The sequence below is a fragment of the Pteropus vampyrus genome, unplaced genomic scaffold (genome assembly GCF_000151845.1).
Source record: "Pteropus vampyrus isolate Shadow unplaced genomic scaffold, Pvam_2.0 Scaffold172, whole genome shotgun sequence".
In the NCBI taxonomy this organism is placed as follows: Eukaryota; Metazoa; Chordata; class Mammalia; order Chiroptera; family Pteropodidae; genus Pteropus; species Pteropus vampyrus.
The window spans coordinates 2,638,078-2,653,310 of NW_011888953.1; the positions used below are offsets into that span (position 1 = coordinate 2,638,078).

The window sequence follows — 15,233 nt, forward strand, 5'->3', positions numbered from 1 at the left end:
TCAACTAGAATAAAACTCCAGTAGGGTGTGTATCTACTATGTGAGATCACGTTCACTCTGTCTTCTTCTCCCTGATTTCTGCTCTAACTTTTCTGCCAGGTTTGTGAGTGGATAGTCCTGATCCTCCTCTTCCTTGTCTCTCCACACTCATTTGTCCTCCCCCTCTTTCAGGGGTTCTGCTCCTTGTTTCCTGAATATCCTCTGCCCTGTTACTCACTGATGTCAGCATTCATTCATCCGTTCATTTATTCACTGGGAAAGTCTTTGACAGCCTGATCACAACTACTCTCACTGATTCATCTCTTCCCTTTACTCTTACTCTTTTCTAAAAACCATTTTGTCTTGAATACACTTCTTAGTTTATATCTCAGCCTTCACCACCTTGTTCAAGCTTTTTCTGTCCTCCACAAGAAGACTTTTTCCTTTTATGAAAAAGATGAGGATTTGTTTCTTAACAGGACTTCTAAAATGTCTCTTCTTCCTATAAGCATCAGTTTCCCAAAGGTTCCATTCTAATTAAAAAAAAAAAAAAGTCAATGGTAAATAGCGACATTCTTTAACTGAGCTAAGGTGTCAATTTAAATTTAGCCTAAAATTGTAAGAAAATCTAAATCAGTTAACACGAAAAGAGTAACTTGAAAACTTTTGAAATAGGAAACAATATGGTAGGATGCTTTTTTATATTCCAATAAGTATGTGAGACTCATGACACATGCCATGTAAAAAACCAGGAATACCTCTCTAACTTTTTCAAGAAAAAAAGAAGGCAAATTAAAAGATCTTGGACTTGATTAAAGGATGAAAGTAACAAACGGAATACAATAAGTGATGTCTTCTGAGCTGCACTGGTAACAATGCACAAGTGAACTCGAAGTATTTATTTTTACCAAGATTGTTAAGCTCATTTTACCGAATAAGAGATAGGATCGAGATGAAAGAAACTGAAGAAAAAATGTGCTGTCATTTATATATAAAAATCAAGTTCTACAGGAAAAACAAATAAGAAAGATGAAAGGAGAATCAGTCTCCTTTTTCAGTTCTCCATGAAAGGAAAATCTAATCTTTAGTAATATGTTAGGTTTTAATATTCTTTATCTTTGGGAAGTTGCTTCATCCCTGACAGTTTTTAATGCCTTTTTATGTTTCAAATTACTATAGAAATGCCACTATTTTCCATAAAATTGCTCTCTAGAAACCTATAGACACACACTGGCCCTTTTCTTCAAGGAAAATAAACCCCAGCTAATTAAACTTTATGTGATACGTACTGTTTTTCAGAGTCTAAAATAATTTTGTGTTCTCTAACATAGTATTCTATTTTTAAATAAGTTTCAATAAATTATTTTCAAAGATAGCTTGTAAGGAATTTTTTAGCTTTCTTGTACATTCTGATAATTCTAGAGTGCTAATCAGGGACAGTAATTCCACTACTGCCCCGAGTACCCTAAGACAGAAAGCACTGAGGGAGGAAGAAGAAACTTCAGCAGGTTACTGTGCTGTCTCATTTCACAGTGAATTAACTAAAGTCTAAGATTCAAAAATTAAGAATCAAATATTTTAAATAAATCAGTTACAAACAAAACTTTGTCTTATGTCCTCTAAATAAAAAATTAATATCAGTGTTAAAAATGTTTCGTTATTCACAAATATACTGATTTTTTAAATTCCCTTCTGCAGAGATTCACAGCCCTTCCCTAACATCCCTATTAAACCCTCTCGGATGGTTCTCAACTTTGGCTGTCAAATCAGTATCACCAGGGGAGTTTTTAAAATAAGTATGTCAGTACTTGGATCCCATTCAGTCTAATTAATTAGAATTTAAAATTAATTTAAATTAATCGAATGTAATTAGAATTTCTAGGAATTGGGCAATGGCGATGGTAGTTTTTAAAAGCTTCCCAAGTGATCTTATATGTGGCCTGGCTGCAGAGTCACTATCTTCAGCTTATTCGCCTCTTATAACAATTGACTTTAATCCAGTTGGTATCTTTATGATACCACCCTGGCTCCACTTTAAGTAGATATTAAAAAAAATAATAACATAGAAACTTTTTAAGCCATCAAAATCCATTGTTTTTAAAATGTTCTTTTTAATAAAAATAATTTATTAACTTTTTTTTAAAGTTTTTTTAAAATAAAACGTTTTCTATGACATTGGCCAAGACACTTAATTTTCTAGAAAGGGATGAAAAATATAGGGGGTTCAAGAATAGTTTGAATCATATGAAACCACTGATATGTAACTGTATTCAAACTATACCTCAGTGATTTCATGTGGTTTAATGTAATAGATCATCTCTTACTTCCATTTTAACTCGTAATCTATATTCTCTTGAACTTCTTCTGCATTATAAAATGTCATCATTTATTACAATGACTGTACTGGATCTCTAAGAAAAGGAATTAATTAAAAATAAAATTTAATTTTATGAAAAGCTTCTATTACACACTATTTTTAAAATGTTTTTGAAACTAAATGTAGTTTTATGTGTGTTCTGCCATTCTAGTCAAGGAACCAAGGCCAAGACAGAAGAAAAAGATCCTAAGAAGCTAAAAAAGCAGGAAAAAGAAGAAAAAGACTTCAGGAAAAAATTTAAAGTATGTCATATTTAAATATTATACAAAGTTCAAAGTCCTAATGAAAAAATCCTATGATTTTTAAGTTCCAAAATGCATATTTTAAAAGTGTAATTACCAATGTCACAGTTATCCATCATAACTCCTCTATTTTCTACAAAATTTATTTTAGATTTAAATTTATTCCTATGATAAATTAAGCAAATATATACATGTACAATATGTATACTGAAATAATTATCCAAATTTAGCTGTCCTTTGAACCTTGATAAAAAGGTAATATAAAAATAGAATATATAAAATAGCTGTGGTGTTTCTATACAATGGAATATTATTCAGCCATGACAAAAGAAGAAAATTTTGCCATTTGTGACAATGTGGATCAACCTTATAGGCATTATGCTAAGTGAAAAAAGTCAGACAGAGGAAGATGACTACTATAAGATAGCACCTAAATGTGGAATCTAAAAAAGCCAAACTCATAAAAACATAGAGGATAATGGAAGTTTAACAGAGGCTGGAGGAGGGGTGGAAGAAATGGAGAGATGTTGGTCAAAGGTTACAAATTTTCTGTTATAAAATGAACAAGTTTTAGAGATTTAATGTACAGCATGGTAATTATAGTTAGCAATACTATAGCAAGATGCTGAGAGAGTAAATCTTAAATGTTCTCACCACAAAAAAGAAATGGTAATTATGTGAGGTGATAGAGGTATTAGCTGAATACAGTGGTAATAATTTCATTATATATGAGTGTATCAAAGCAATAAATGTAGACCTTAAACTTAAATTTCTTTAAATTTTAAAAATAGTTATTATATTAGGTTGATAAGGTTATATGTGGTTTTCTCCCCCCAAAAATGTTTTCTTTAGTATTCTTACATTATCTTTTGAAAACAAGGAACTATTTATTTAGCAAAGACTTTCTTAATAAATCTGTGAATAAATGAATTACTTCCAAAACACTCATCAATAATGTATTTTTTTTCTTGGCAGTATGATGGCGAAATTAGAGTCCTATATACAACTACAATTGTGCCCTCCTTAACTTCTAAAAAGTGGGGGAACAGAGATCTGCAGGTAAAGCCTGGTGAATCTCTTGAAGTTATACAAAACACAGATGATACAAAAGTTCTCTGCAGGAATGACGAAGGAAAATGTAAGTCACTGCTTACTCTACATAGATATGGCCCTCCAGAATTTAACAATCAAATAAGTATCAGGGATCATTTATTAACTCTTCTTGTTCTGTGCTTTGTGAATTCTAAAAAACATTATGAAACTAGAGATCTTGCTGTGTTGAAATCAATGCATTTTATTTTCATCTCTTTTCATTTCTACCTGCTATATTTGGCACTGAGGAGTCAAGGTAGTGCCAAATTAGTGCTTCTCAAAATGTAGTCCCACAGACCCCCAGCATCAGAAGATCCTTGTGTGTGTCTTAAAATTGCAGTTGCCTGGATCCACCCTTGACTTACAGAGTCATAAGCTCTTGGGGGTCAAATGGAATCTGTGATCAAAACTTTAAACCCAGTTTATTCTTATGTACACTGGTTCTGAAATTATATAGTGTATGTCACACCGAGAATTTCCAGTTTTCCTACCTTGCAAATTCACTCATTTTTATTTTCTATTTGGACATGCTTAATATGACATACTATTCCACATGAATATGAGTCCCTGTCCTCTTTGACTCTATCAGCTATTAAAGCAGACAGAAATGCTTTTGTTACATTTTAAAAGGAAGCTTATTTCATTTAAAGTTCAGGGAAGAGTAATTCAAAATTGTGTTGTCCTATATTTAAAATTGGACAGCCAGCATGACTGCACCATATCAGCTAGGTTAGTCTGAGTAGAAAACATAAACTCTGAGTCAAATTTTAATGACAGGAAGGTGACTCAGGGACAGGAACTGAAATGGAGCTTTAAGAACAAAACACGATGACTCAAGAATGGGGAAAATAGACCTAAAGTTATCATGGAGGAGGTATGTTTGGCATTTTAAAGGAGAAAATGGAATGTGGTTACAAAGGATAAAAGGCAGGGGAAGTGTAGTATTAAGACTCAAAGTTCACTGGAGATAATGTATAGATAGAGCTCTGGGAGACAAAGAAAAGCCCCTTTTAGACAAGCATTTGAAAGGATGTACCCTAAGGAATAACCTTCAATGCGGAAAAACTATATACCTTAAAAGTTCATCAAAAACATTAAAAACGTTCAGAATTTTAAAATTATTAAACAACTTAGGACAATATGCCAAACTGAATATTTTCCATGATGATTATGATAATAACATGAGGAAATATTCAAGAGTAAAAGAAAGAAGGATCTGCTTCGTGTGGGACAGGATTTACAGGCATGTTAAAAATTATATACTGCCTCAAACTCCACCGTCTGGAACCCGAGGCCAGTGTCCCTGGTATCAGTGTGGGCACTGAGCTAGTCATATATTCTAAAGGAATAGAAGCACAGTTCTCTTAGACAAGGTCGTTGTCTCTGCAGAACGAACAGTGGCCTTGCTTCTAGACAGTCTTCACTGTGTATTTTAAAACAACAAAAATAACACAAAGCTCTTTTGACCTGTAATTTAAAGATTGTAAACGTCAGGCAATGATATTTTTTGTGTAAGCTTTTTTGGGGGGGGCGGATCATAGCTTGTTTTATTTCATGCTATAGAATTAACATATTAAAATTATGTAAATAAAAAATCAAACTAAACTAATAGTAATTGATTAGGGTGTTGGCCCAAGTAAAATGTTTTCTTTCTTTTACTTTTCAAATTATTTCACATTTTTCACAGCAGAAAATTGTCCTAGTATTTGTCATGCGGACATGACTCCAGTGCACAAGCTTCAGAGATATCTTGCCATGCAGTTCTGAGACACCTGTCCCTAGCAATAAATCCCATCTAGAGCAATGCTCCTCAGTTCCAAAGAGCATACCCATCACACAGAGACTTTTGATTGATTGATTGATTGATCGATCTATTTATTTTCTTCTGAAAAAAATTTTTATTATGGCAACATTGGTTAACAAAATTCAGTAAGTTTCAAGTGTACAATTCAACAGTAAGGCATATATATATATTGCATTGTGTATTCATCACCCATAGTTAGATTTCTTTCTGTCACCACACCATATATTTGACCCCTTTTACCTCATCTACGTTCCTCCTCCCCACTCCCTCCTACCCTCTGGTAACCACTAGTCTACTTTTCATGTCCATGAATCTCTATTTGTCCTGTTTGTTTGTTGCTTTTAGGTTTATATCCCACAGATAAGTGATATCATATGGTTTTCAACTTTTTCTGTCTGGCCTATTTTGCTTAGCATGATTATCTCAAGGTCTATACATGGAGACTTTTAAATATGTGGATTCTAATTCAGTAGGTCTGAAGTGAGGCATAACATTCTGCATTGTATCAAGCTCTCAGGTAATTGATGCCGCTGGTCCATGGAACAGGCTCTGAGTAACAAAACTGTAGATGTCCTCAGCAACAAACATGTATGGATATAGATATAAATGAACAGGAATAGACATAGCACCAGAAACAGAAATTCGGAGGCGACTCCTTTCTTCCTAGGAATCAGTGGATCTTAATCTCATCAACTATTTCCCATCTGCAGCTGACACTCCAGAATTACAAACTACTTACTTGTCATTTCCTTAATAAATTACACTATTTCATCCTATGTTATTTTATTCTACTTGGAATGCCCACAATTGTCTATTAAAACAACCCAGTTGTCATCTAAAATTGGAAGCACACCCACTCCCTACTCCCCAGCTGCCCATCACAATTAATATCTCCCCTGCTCCACCATGCTACTATTTCCATTGCTGTAATCATCCTTATTGTTTTTCCAACCTATTATTCTTATTAGATTCTGAACTTGAGAGTAGCTTCAATGAAATGTTCTCAACATTATTGTGCCAACACATTCTACAGTGCCTGGCACCTTGTTTAGGGCTTGCTGAATTGAATTTGACAATTTGGAGATTGCAGTTGAATAACCAGATGAAAGTCTGACATATAGACACAGCAAAATATCTGCTGAATAGTTTAACTGGTTAGAAAACAGAAGTTCTCTGTCTTAGCCTTAGTAATTTGGTTCACTTATTGTGTATCATTTGGGAGACTAAATCTTTCAGTTCCTTATTTCTATAAGGCATTTGCAAACCAACACCATGGTGACTGAAACATTTTCTTTACTCTCCATTCTTCTTTAATCCATCAAAGAAAAGAAAACATAACTTACTTAAACCTAAGGTTGGTAATGGTAGAAACTAGAAGCTAAAGCATTAACAATAATCCCTTCCCATTGTGGAGTGGAGTAAAGCCACTTTTACAGGCTTATCACATTTGATCAAGTCTCACCCACTGATCTGGGTGAGGCGCATATTGCAGAGGCATTGAGATCTTAAAATATATATTCCTGGCACATTCCCAAATACTTGGAATTTCTCCCTAATATTTGAATGTATTCCACAACTCAATTTCTCATAAACTGTAAGTTTTCCCACCTCCTGTCACTGGAGAAAATTTTTCTACAAAAAATATGAAATGAGACGTGAGCTGAGTTATTTGTGGATAAAATGTTTTCCATTTCCTTTGGGCATCAAAGAAAGAGAAATTCTATAGGTGCTTTGGATTTTTCTAAATCCAATTAATCATTTCTTTGCTTCGGTGATTTTGTTTTCAATTATAAAACAGCACATGCTCTCTGAAGAAATTTTTTTTAATTCAGAAATTTGAAAAATCCTGATTTGAAGCCTCAGAAATATACATACATAGAGATATATATGCACATATATTTATATTTATAGATGTATATAGAGGATACATATACACATAGAGAATATATAGAGAAATGTTATATATATTCACATAGAGAAATAAGTGTATATACATATATATTTATACATATATAGATGACATTTTATAAAACTCAATAATTATAATAATTTATATTCAATGTTATACACTGCATTTAGGTTTTCTTTCTATTATATTATGAGCATTTTCTCTTAAAACTGAACATTGTTCCATTTGCCTGGATAAAACTATGCAATATGATTTTATTGTCCTTAAACTACATGAGGCCAAATTGAGTAAATTTAACTTTATTTCTGGACTTGCTCACAACAAATGAAATAAAAATGAAATAAAAATAAAAGCTGTCATTTCTATTGAGAAAAAAATTGAAAATATTAGAATGAATATATTTTCCATGTTTCAAAAGATGATTTTGTATTTCCTGGGTAATTTCATATTCACAACACCCCTGTGAAAGGTGAGTCATTAGTCCTGGGACACATGTGCACTGTAGCAAGCAAATGTTTTGGAAAGAAATTAACTGACACATATGGGGGGTGGGTGTTAGTTTCTTAACTAGCTCTACCCCACCACATATTTCAAAACATTTCTTTCAAGCCACGGTGTTCTGTTCTATGAATGTGAGGTTTCCAAATAATAATTTCATAAGGCTAATTGAACATGGTGGCCATTCTACATGGTAAAAAACCATGAGGTATTTTTTATTTATTTCATTTGTTTGTATGTTTTATTGATATTCCCTTATGGTGGATGTACCTGTGAGCAAAGAGAGCATTTTTATACTGAAAAAAAAAAAAAAGTTATCTCTAGGAACTATAATGAAGAGATTATATAAAATCTTATGGTAAGTCACTTGTTTTGACACTGTCATGAATCATACTTTAACAGAATTAAATTTTAGCAAAGATTTTTGAAGGTACTAGACAGCAAAACCTATGCTGTATTAAAAGTCATCAACCCTGTAAAAATGCTATTTAATAGTAATTTTATAGCTGATGAGCCCCAAATTATCACATCATTTTAGGAAACTAAAATAGAACAGCACAGTACCATCCCACACTCCATCACCTTGATACATTTTTCTTAAATAATATTCACAAGCATTGATGTTTATGTGTCACACATATATATACACAATAACAGTGAAGTATTCAACAAAAGAGAAAGTTATTCCTTAGAACTCTTGAACAGACAAGATATAGGAGGAAATGTAATAGGGGTTTGAGAATTTAAAAGAATATATTTTTTGTAATTAACTTTGTGAAGTTAGATAAGCTGTCGGTCAGGAATTATTATCTTTAGTCATGTAAAGGAATGTTTTAGTGCTTAATTACAGATAGTGTTTTATCCAAGTCTACAATTTTAGCATTATTGAGTTTTTAAAAGTAGATTACCCAAAAGCACAAAAAATAAAACCCTTTAATTTTCAAAAATGATTATATTCTCTTTGTTTTTATCATTATTTCTCTTAATCTACTAGATTTTTAAAAAAAGAAAAATATTTGATGCTAGAATAATTCGAATCTCTGACAACACTTTATAATTTCTTATACATTTCTCTAATTTTCTATCTTCTAATTTTAGTTCAGAGACTTTATGAAGTCCCAATATCTCACAATGAGATTGAAGTCATTGTTAAACGCTTCAGTTTATATGTGTCGTTATTTTTAAATTTTTAACTTGAAATATGAATATATCATGGTAACATTTACTATTGTATTATTTTCCAATTTATTTTAAGATAAAATTCAAAATGGAAACAGAACCATCAATTTTAACTAATGAAAAAAACTTTGTAACTATTACTATCTGTAGAGAACTATTCACATTGTATTTTAGCTCACAGACATAAGTACAGGTAAAGATAGATTTCAGTTATTGGAATCTGACACTAAATCCACAATTTGTTCTAATCACTTGTTATCTTTTTTGAGAGACACATGTAGAATTGAAATTGTAAGAGATGAGCTTATCATCCTTTAAAATTATGTTAAAATATGATGCATACCTTAATTTTTAAAGTCTGTTAACATGAAATGAATGAAAGAACTGTGATATCAAAGGCTACCCGAGGATCATATATATTAATTTTAGATGTTCTTACATTAATAATTTTTGCTACTTTTTCTTTGACAAAAAGAATGTATAAAATGGTCTAATTTTTCATACTCTGAGTAAAATATTACTTTATTGTGCTTTTATCATTTTGAAACATGCTTCATTACTTCCATGCTCCAGAAATTCAAAGATAACCTTGATTCTTTCCTTTCCAAGTATGATTCTTATAAACAGTTTTTATCTAAATATAATGAATTTCTTGATAAAATATTTTGGTGACTTTTTTTACTGTAGAATATTTCAAAAGAAAGTTCACTTTCTTACATTTTAATCTACAAATTCAGTTGTATGATCCTAACTTTTTAAAAAAATAATGTTTTTTCATGTAAAATCATGAAATAGCAATATGAAATCAATATATTTAAATAAGTTTATTATCATTTGTATTAATCTTTGCTTATGAGTGTCTTGTTTTATAACTTTTTACACATTTACTCTGATTTAGAACCAAAATTACATCTAGAGTTGACCAAGACCAATAGATTCATTTACTCAGTGAAAGAAGCGATTTAAAGCTTTATTAAAATAAATAAATAAATAAAAGGTTGTATTAACAGAACAACAGTGGTACTAATTTCAAGCATACAACAGTTTAGGCAGTAACACGAAACTAATAATTCCAAGGGTTAGTAATAATATTAATTAGCTGTTCGCAGACATTTTCTCAAAAAAAAAATAGTACACATTTTTTCTTAAGAGTATTTTGTGCTATGAAAGGCAAACATAAAGTGCTCAAAAATTTTTTTGCTTTCTTGCATAAAACACGGTCCATTTTCTACTTAACTGGGGAATCACTAGAATTCCTGGTATGTGTTCTTCTAATAATGATTTGTTCCATGAAAGATGAAAATGCAAATATTGACACTCTGTCAAATGGCAAAAGCAGTTGAGAAAGATCTTCCACACTGAATATAAAAGAACTGTTTAGAGACCATTTAGAATGTATACTCTCCCCAAGTAGCTTCTAGATTGCCTGCCTATGAACTACTTTTGTAATTGGAGAAACTATGCTTAATAAATTCTTCCTAACACTGGGCTACATGGGTTAACAACCTTGAAGAAATAGATTAAAATTTGAAAGAAACCTATGCAGCAAATTGCAGGAACTTAGGGAAGAAAAAAATTTTTTTTCATTTAAGGGGGAAAGATTGTAAATGGTGGGAAAGAGACATGGAAGAGAGAAAAGATTGTAAATGGTGGGAAAGAGACATGGAAGAGAGAAAAGTTGAAGAGAAAAAGAAGAAAGGAAGGAGAGAAAAGTGGACGCATAAGAAAATGGGTCATATTTGAATAGAAAGATACAATTATTCAATATATTATATCATATTACATTAATTACTCAATTCTATTTCATTTTTTAAAAAAGAAATAGTAAAGTTTTTTCAAGTCTGTACTATTAATAAAGTTTATTTCCTTTTTCTTTCATAGATGGTTATGTCCTTCGGAGTTACTTGGCGGACAAGTAAGCCCATTTTCTTCTACAGTTATATGTAAAAAAAGAATTTTATGTTTTGCTTTGAGAAAGATTCTTAATATCATTTAAGTAATATAATCTACTGAACTATCATAAAGAAATTTTAAAACAATGTCCTATACTAATGTCAATACAATAGCACTCATAATAAAGTTTAGGTTTTCATAAAGTGTCACTCTTTTAAACAGACAAGAAGCCCTTCTCATTCATGATAATATATTTCATAGTTTTATATATTCATTAGAGACAGACATTGCAAACATTGGAGACAGAGAGGTCAAAGTCACTAACCCTTTCATTAATACTTTGCATTTCATTTGCTGATTAAAGCAATCGGTTGAATTGAATTAATCAGGGACCCATTAGTGTCTACACAGTAGGTGTTAACATCTTCTGTTAACAGTTTATAGTTTGGCCCCTAATCTAGGGCTTTTCTTTATTCACACCAAGCATAGTAAAGTATTAAGTTGCCTTTTCTTGGACGCATGCCAGAAAAAAGATAGTAGTCAATGATTCTTCTATTCCTATAAATAAGACATTGTCACAGTCTGGTACTAGTGTGCTATTAGAGCCCCCAAAACATTTTAAGATTCTGTTCTAAGTAAACCAGTGCAAGAACTAAACTCCATCATCAGGTTAGGTCATATACTAATATAAATATTTACAGAATTTAGCATAATAAAAAAAAATCAAGGAGGATTCACAAAGTGTATCCATAAACAACCTGACACCAGTGAGAAAGAGGCAAATCCATGTTAAGTACTCTGTCTGCAAACTAGCATAGAGTTAGAAGCAAAATAATCGTAATACTTTCATTGTCCTCAGAGCATTAATCATGGTGGTAGGCATGTGACTTTTCAATAGGTTCTATTCTATGAAAGACACAAATTTCAAGGAAAGAATGTGTGGCAAATAAAAGGACAACATCTTCATCAGTGATTATTAAGGATGATTAAGAGAGAATTTAGAAAGTGTACTCTCTAATTATTGGTTCGCCACCTATTAAAGTAAATACTTCATAAATATTTATTGAATATATGACAGCAAAATCTATCCTCTTTGCATTTCTATCAGATTTCTATTAGCCAACCCTCCCTCAGTCTCAGAGAAAGGATCCAAACAGAAGACAGGGAACTCACAGTATCTGCCATAATTGGCAGCAATTTGAAGGGCCTGGTGCTCCTTCCATGATGAAGCACAGAGAAAGCACAGGAAACAAAAGTGGATCTGATCGAAGTGACAAAGTCATCTTACATTTTTTAGACTTTGAAACTGTATTCTACATTTCAAAGCTATATTAATATTTATAACACTTTCCATTTTAATTACGTGTATAGCATTTTCTCTTTCATTAGATTATAAATTTCTCGAAATCAAAACTTGTGTCTTACTCCCATTTATATCTCTTGGTCTCCTGGTACATAAGAGTCACTCAGTATGTATGTAGAATGGAATATTTCACAAAGTTTCAGAGCCAGGTAAAACCTAAAATGTGTAAAAATAGCCAAAACTATTATTATTAATACTTCCTATAACCACAAATATTTTTAGGATTATATAACATAAGAATCACCACACTAAACATATCTCAGCTACTTATTTTATAACTAATATTTACATAATTAAGAACATGCAAAACTGATGTGCCCATTTCCTATGTCATATAGATATTATTGTATTTCATTCAACATTTGAAGTTCAAGTGAAAGTATAAGTCAGATATTAACAGATATAAAGAATCTGTTACAGTTTGGATTAGAGCTCCCAATGGAGTATTACACCATGATTTCCCAGTTTGTTTAATTCAACTAACACTTCTCACCAAGCTCAGCTGTGCTCTAGGCTCACAGGTGAAAAGATGAATGAGGTATATGGTCTGTGTTCTAGAGACATGTTTGCAGTATTCTATATCTATGATAATCAGGAATAAGTCGTAGGTTGGTTTTTGTTGTTGTTTTGAGAATGAAATAGATGGTTAGATTAAGCCGATGAAAGGAGATGTAAATGAATATGAAATTTCTTTAACTTATGAGTTCATAACACATAACTTCTCACTCTTAAATGCTTTAATTGTCATATAAAATTATATTACTAAGCTTTTAATCTAAATATGCTTAAATGTTAAGAAGATATTTTCTTTAAAATAAAAACTATTTTCTACATTTACAGTGATGGAGAGATCTATGATGACATTGCTGATGGTAAGTCTCCCTGACACCCACCACAGAGGACAGGAACAGTGAATTTACTGTTCTTACAAATATTAAAAATAGCTTGCTGGTTAATTAGAGCCTTCCAATCTGATCAGAATTTGAATCACTTGAAAATGTTAGGAAAGATAAATGCACTGGTATAATGAGAAATAATTAATTTTTGCACATGACTAGAAATCAAAAAAGAATCTCTTATTTTCTTTGAAAACAAATATGAAAATATTTGGTGAATTTTGATTGTACTATGAATCTTAATAAGAATTGCTTTTATCCACAAAAAAATCTGTACTTGGCCAATAAGTTGGTACTTATTTTATAACTTGTAATACTCACTAATATTCTCTAAGCATCATGTATTTCTAAATTATAATCTAAAAAATTAATGTCAATTGACATGAGGCATAATATTAATCATGTTGCCCTTTAGTTTCCTTTTATACTTTCAGCTCAACCTCACTAAGAATGACGACCAAAAAGTACATTTAATTAAGTGCCAAATAAAATAAAATAACCCTGCGTCTCATTTTGATAGAGAGTAAATTTATTCAGAAATTTTGTTGGAATTGCATACTGAGCAATAAAAGTTAAATAAATATGTGGCCTTCCACATAATTTACTTTTTCATAAAGTGAGCCAATTCTACTTTTTAAAATCCAAAACCAGGAGAATATGAATCACTCATATTTCCAACCTTGGACCATTTAGAGGGTATGTGTTTTGTATAACTATATTTAAATACATATTCTTTTCTTTCAGGTTGCATCTATGACAATGACTAGCTCTCAGCTTTGATCATTCTGCTACATTCATTTGATGCCATTATGAAGTCTGGGTTTTAGTTGGCATGTGTCATTGGGTACCATAGAAAATGAGTGCACAAAACTACTTATTATCATCTGTTATAAAATTTTGATTATCTTTATAAAGTTTTGAAATTTTGGACTTAGAAAATGATCTCTCTACTAAATTGACATTTTGGAAGACTGCATCAATGCGATGTAAGAACTATTAAGTATCCTATTTCTGCCTCAGCTACAATTACGAAGGCGCTTCTGTTAGACCATCTACAGACAACTGCCCTTTCAAAAAAAAATAATTTGAGAAGAAATGATTGTGTTGTCTAAGGAAATATAAGGAAGAACAATAAGGAAATATAAAAAAGGAAATTTTAAAACATTCCACAAGAAGAAAACTATTATTTGCATCTCTAATTGTGATTACATCTTATATTCTCTATTCAAATTATGTCTTTAAAAAGGCTGAACTGTCTTATCTCTTGCTGGCAGGTTAAATGTTTTTGAAAATTATAGTAGTAGCAGAAATTTTTTATAAAATTTATTCCTGTTAATTGTGAATATGTGTTATTTGATAAGATGTATGCATTTTGGTATGCACATTTGTGATTGACACTGTAGAAGAGCCTAAAATAAGTTTTCTTTTTGCAGATTCATATGCTAACAGTATAAATCTGTATTCTGTTTAAAGTGCTAGTGTAACTAGAGTAGAAATCAATGAGGACTACCCTAAAATTATGCAAAATGGAATTTGGACTTTAAAATCAGCCTTGTATGTCTCTTCTTCACTGTGAAGACTTTCAAAAAGGTTTTTGTTTCTGTTTTTGTTTTTCAATTACCTCTATGGAACCTTTTTTTAAACCACTTTACTGGAAAGTTGGCCAGCAGAGGGAGTACAAATTAATAAACCCTAGTGTTTGTGTTAGGATGTTTCTATTCATACATACTCTTTCCCAAAGCAACCCAAAAACAAAATGTGAAGCATTTGGGTCCCAAATGCTAAGAACACTAAACACCATGATACAAAATGCAAAACCCTAATACTCAAGAATATAGCTTCTGAAGAGTGGCCCCACCGAAGTGAAATAATTTTAAATAATTGTAAAGGAACTAAAAGCTTTCATATGGGTAAGTGAGATTTCCGTTAGATGTATTGAAATTTGAAAATAGATCATCAACTTCTATTGCTCAATTTGTAGATTCTGGATGTCTGAGGACC

General features: G+C 31.5%; 1 protein-coding gene across 2 annotated transcripts in view; it reads left to right on the top strand.

Annotated features, from left to right (window-relative positions):
* Nucleotides 1–14,339, top strand: part of FYB1 (FYN binding protein 1) — a 108,148-nt gene extending 93,809 nt beyond the window's left edge. For both annotated transcript variants that reach the window (XM_011370692.1, XM_011370691.1), the window contains 5 exons: nucleotides 2,508–2,598; nucleotides 3,574–3,736; nucleotides 10,962–10,995; nucleotides 13,177–13,208; nucleotides 13,977–14,339. In XM_011370692.1, the coding sequence (XP_011368994.1) occupies nucleotides 2,508–2,598; nucleotides 3,574–3,736; nucleotides 10,962–10,995; nucleotides 13,177–13,208; nucleotides 13,977–13,999 (343 nt within the window). In that variant the 3' untranslated portion in view covers nucleotides 14,000–14,339. The remainder of the gene's footprint in view (nucleotides 1–2,507; nucleotides 2,599–3,573; nucleotides 3,737–10,961; nucleotides 10,996–13,176; nucleotides 13,209–13,976) is intronic.
* The last annotated feature ends 894 nt before the right edge of the window (nucleotides 14,340–15,233 follow it).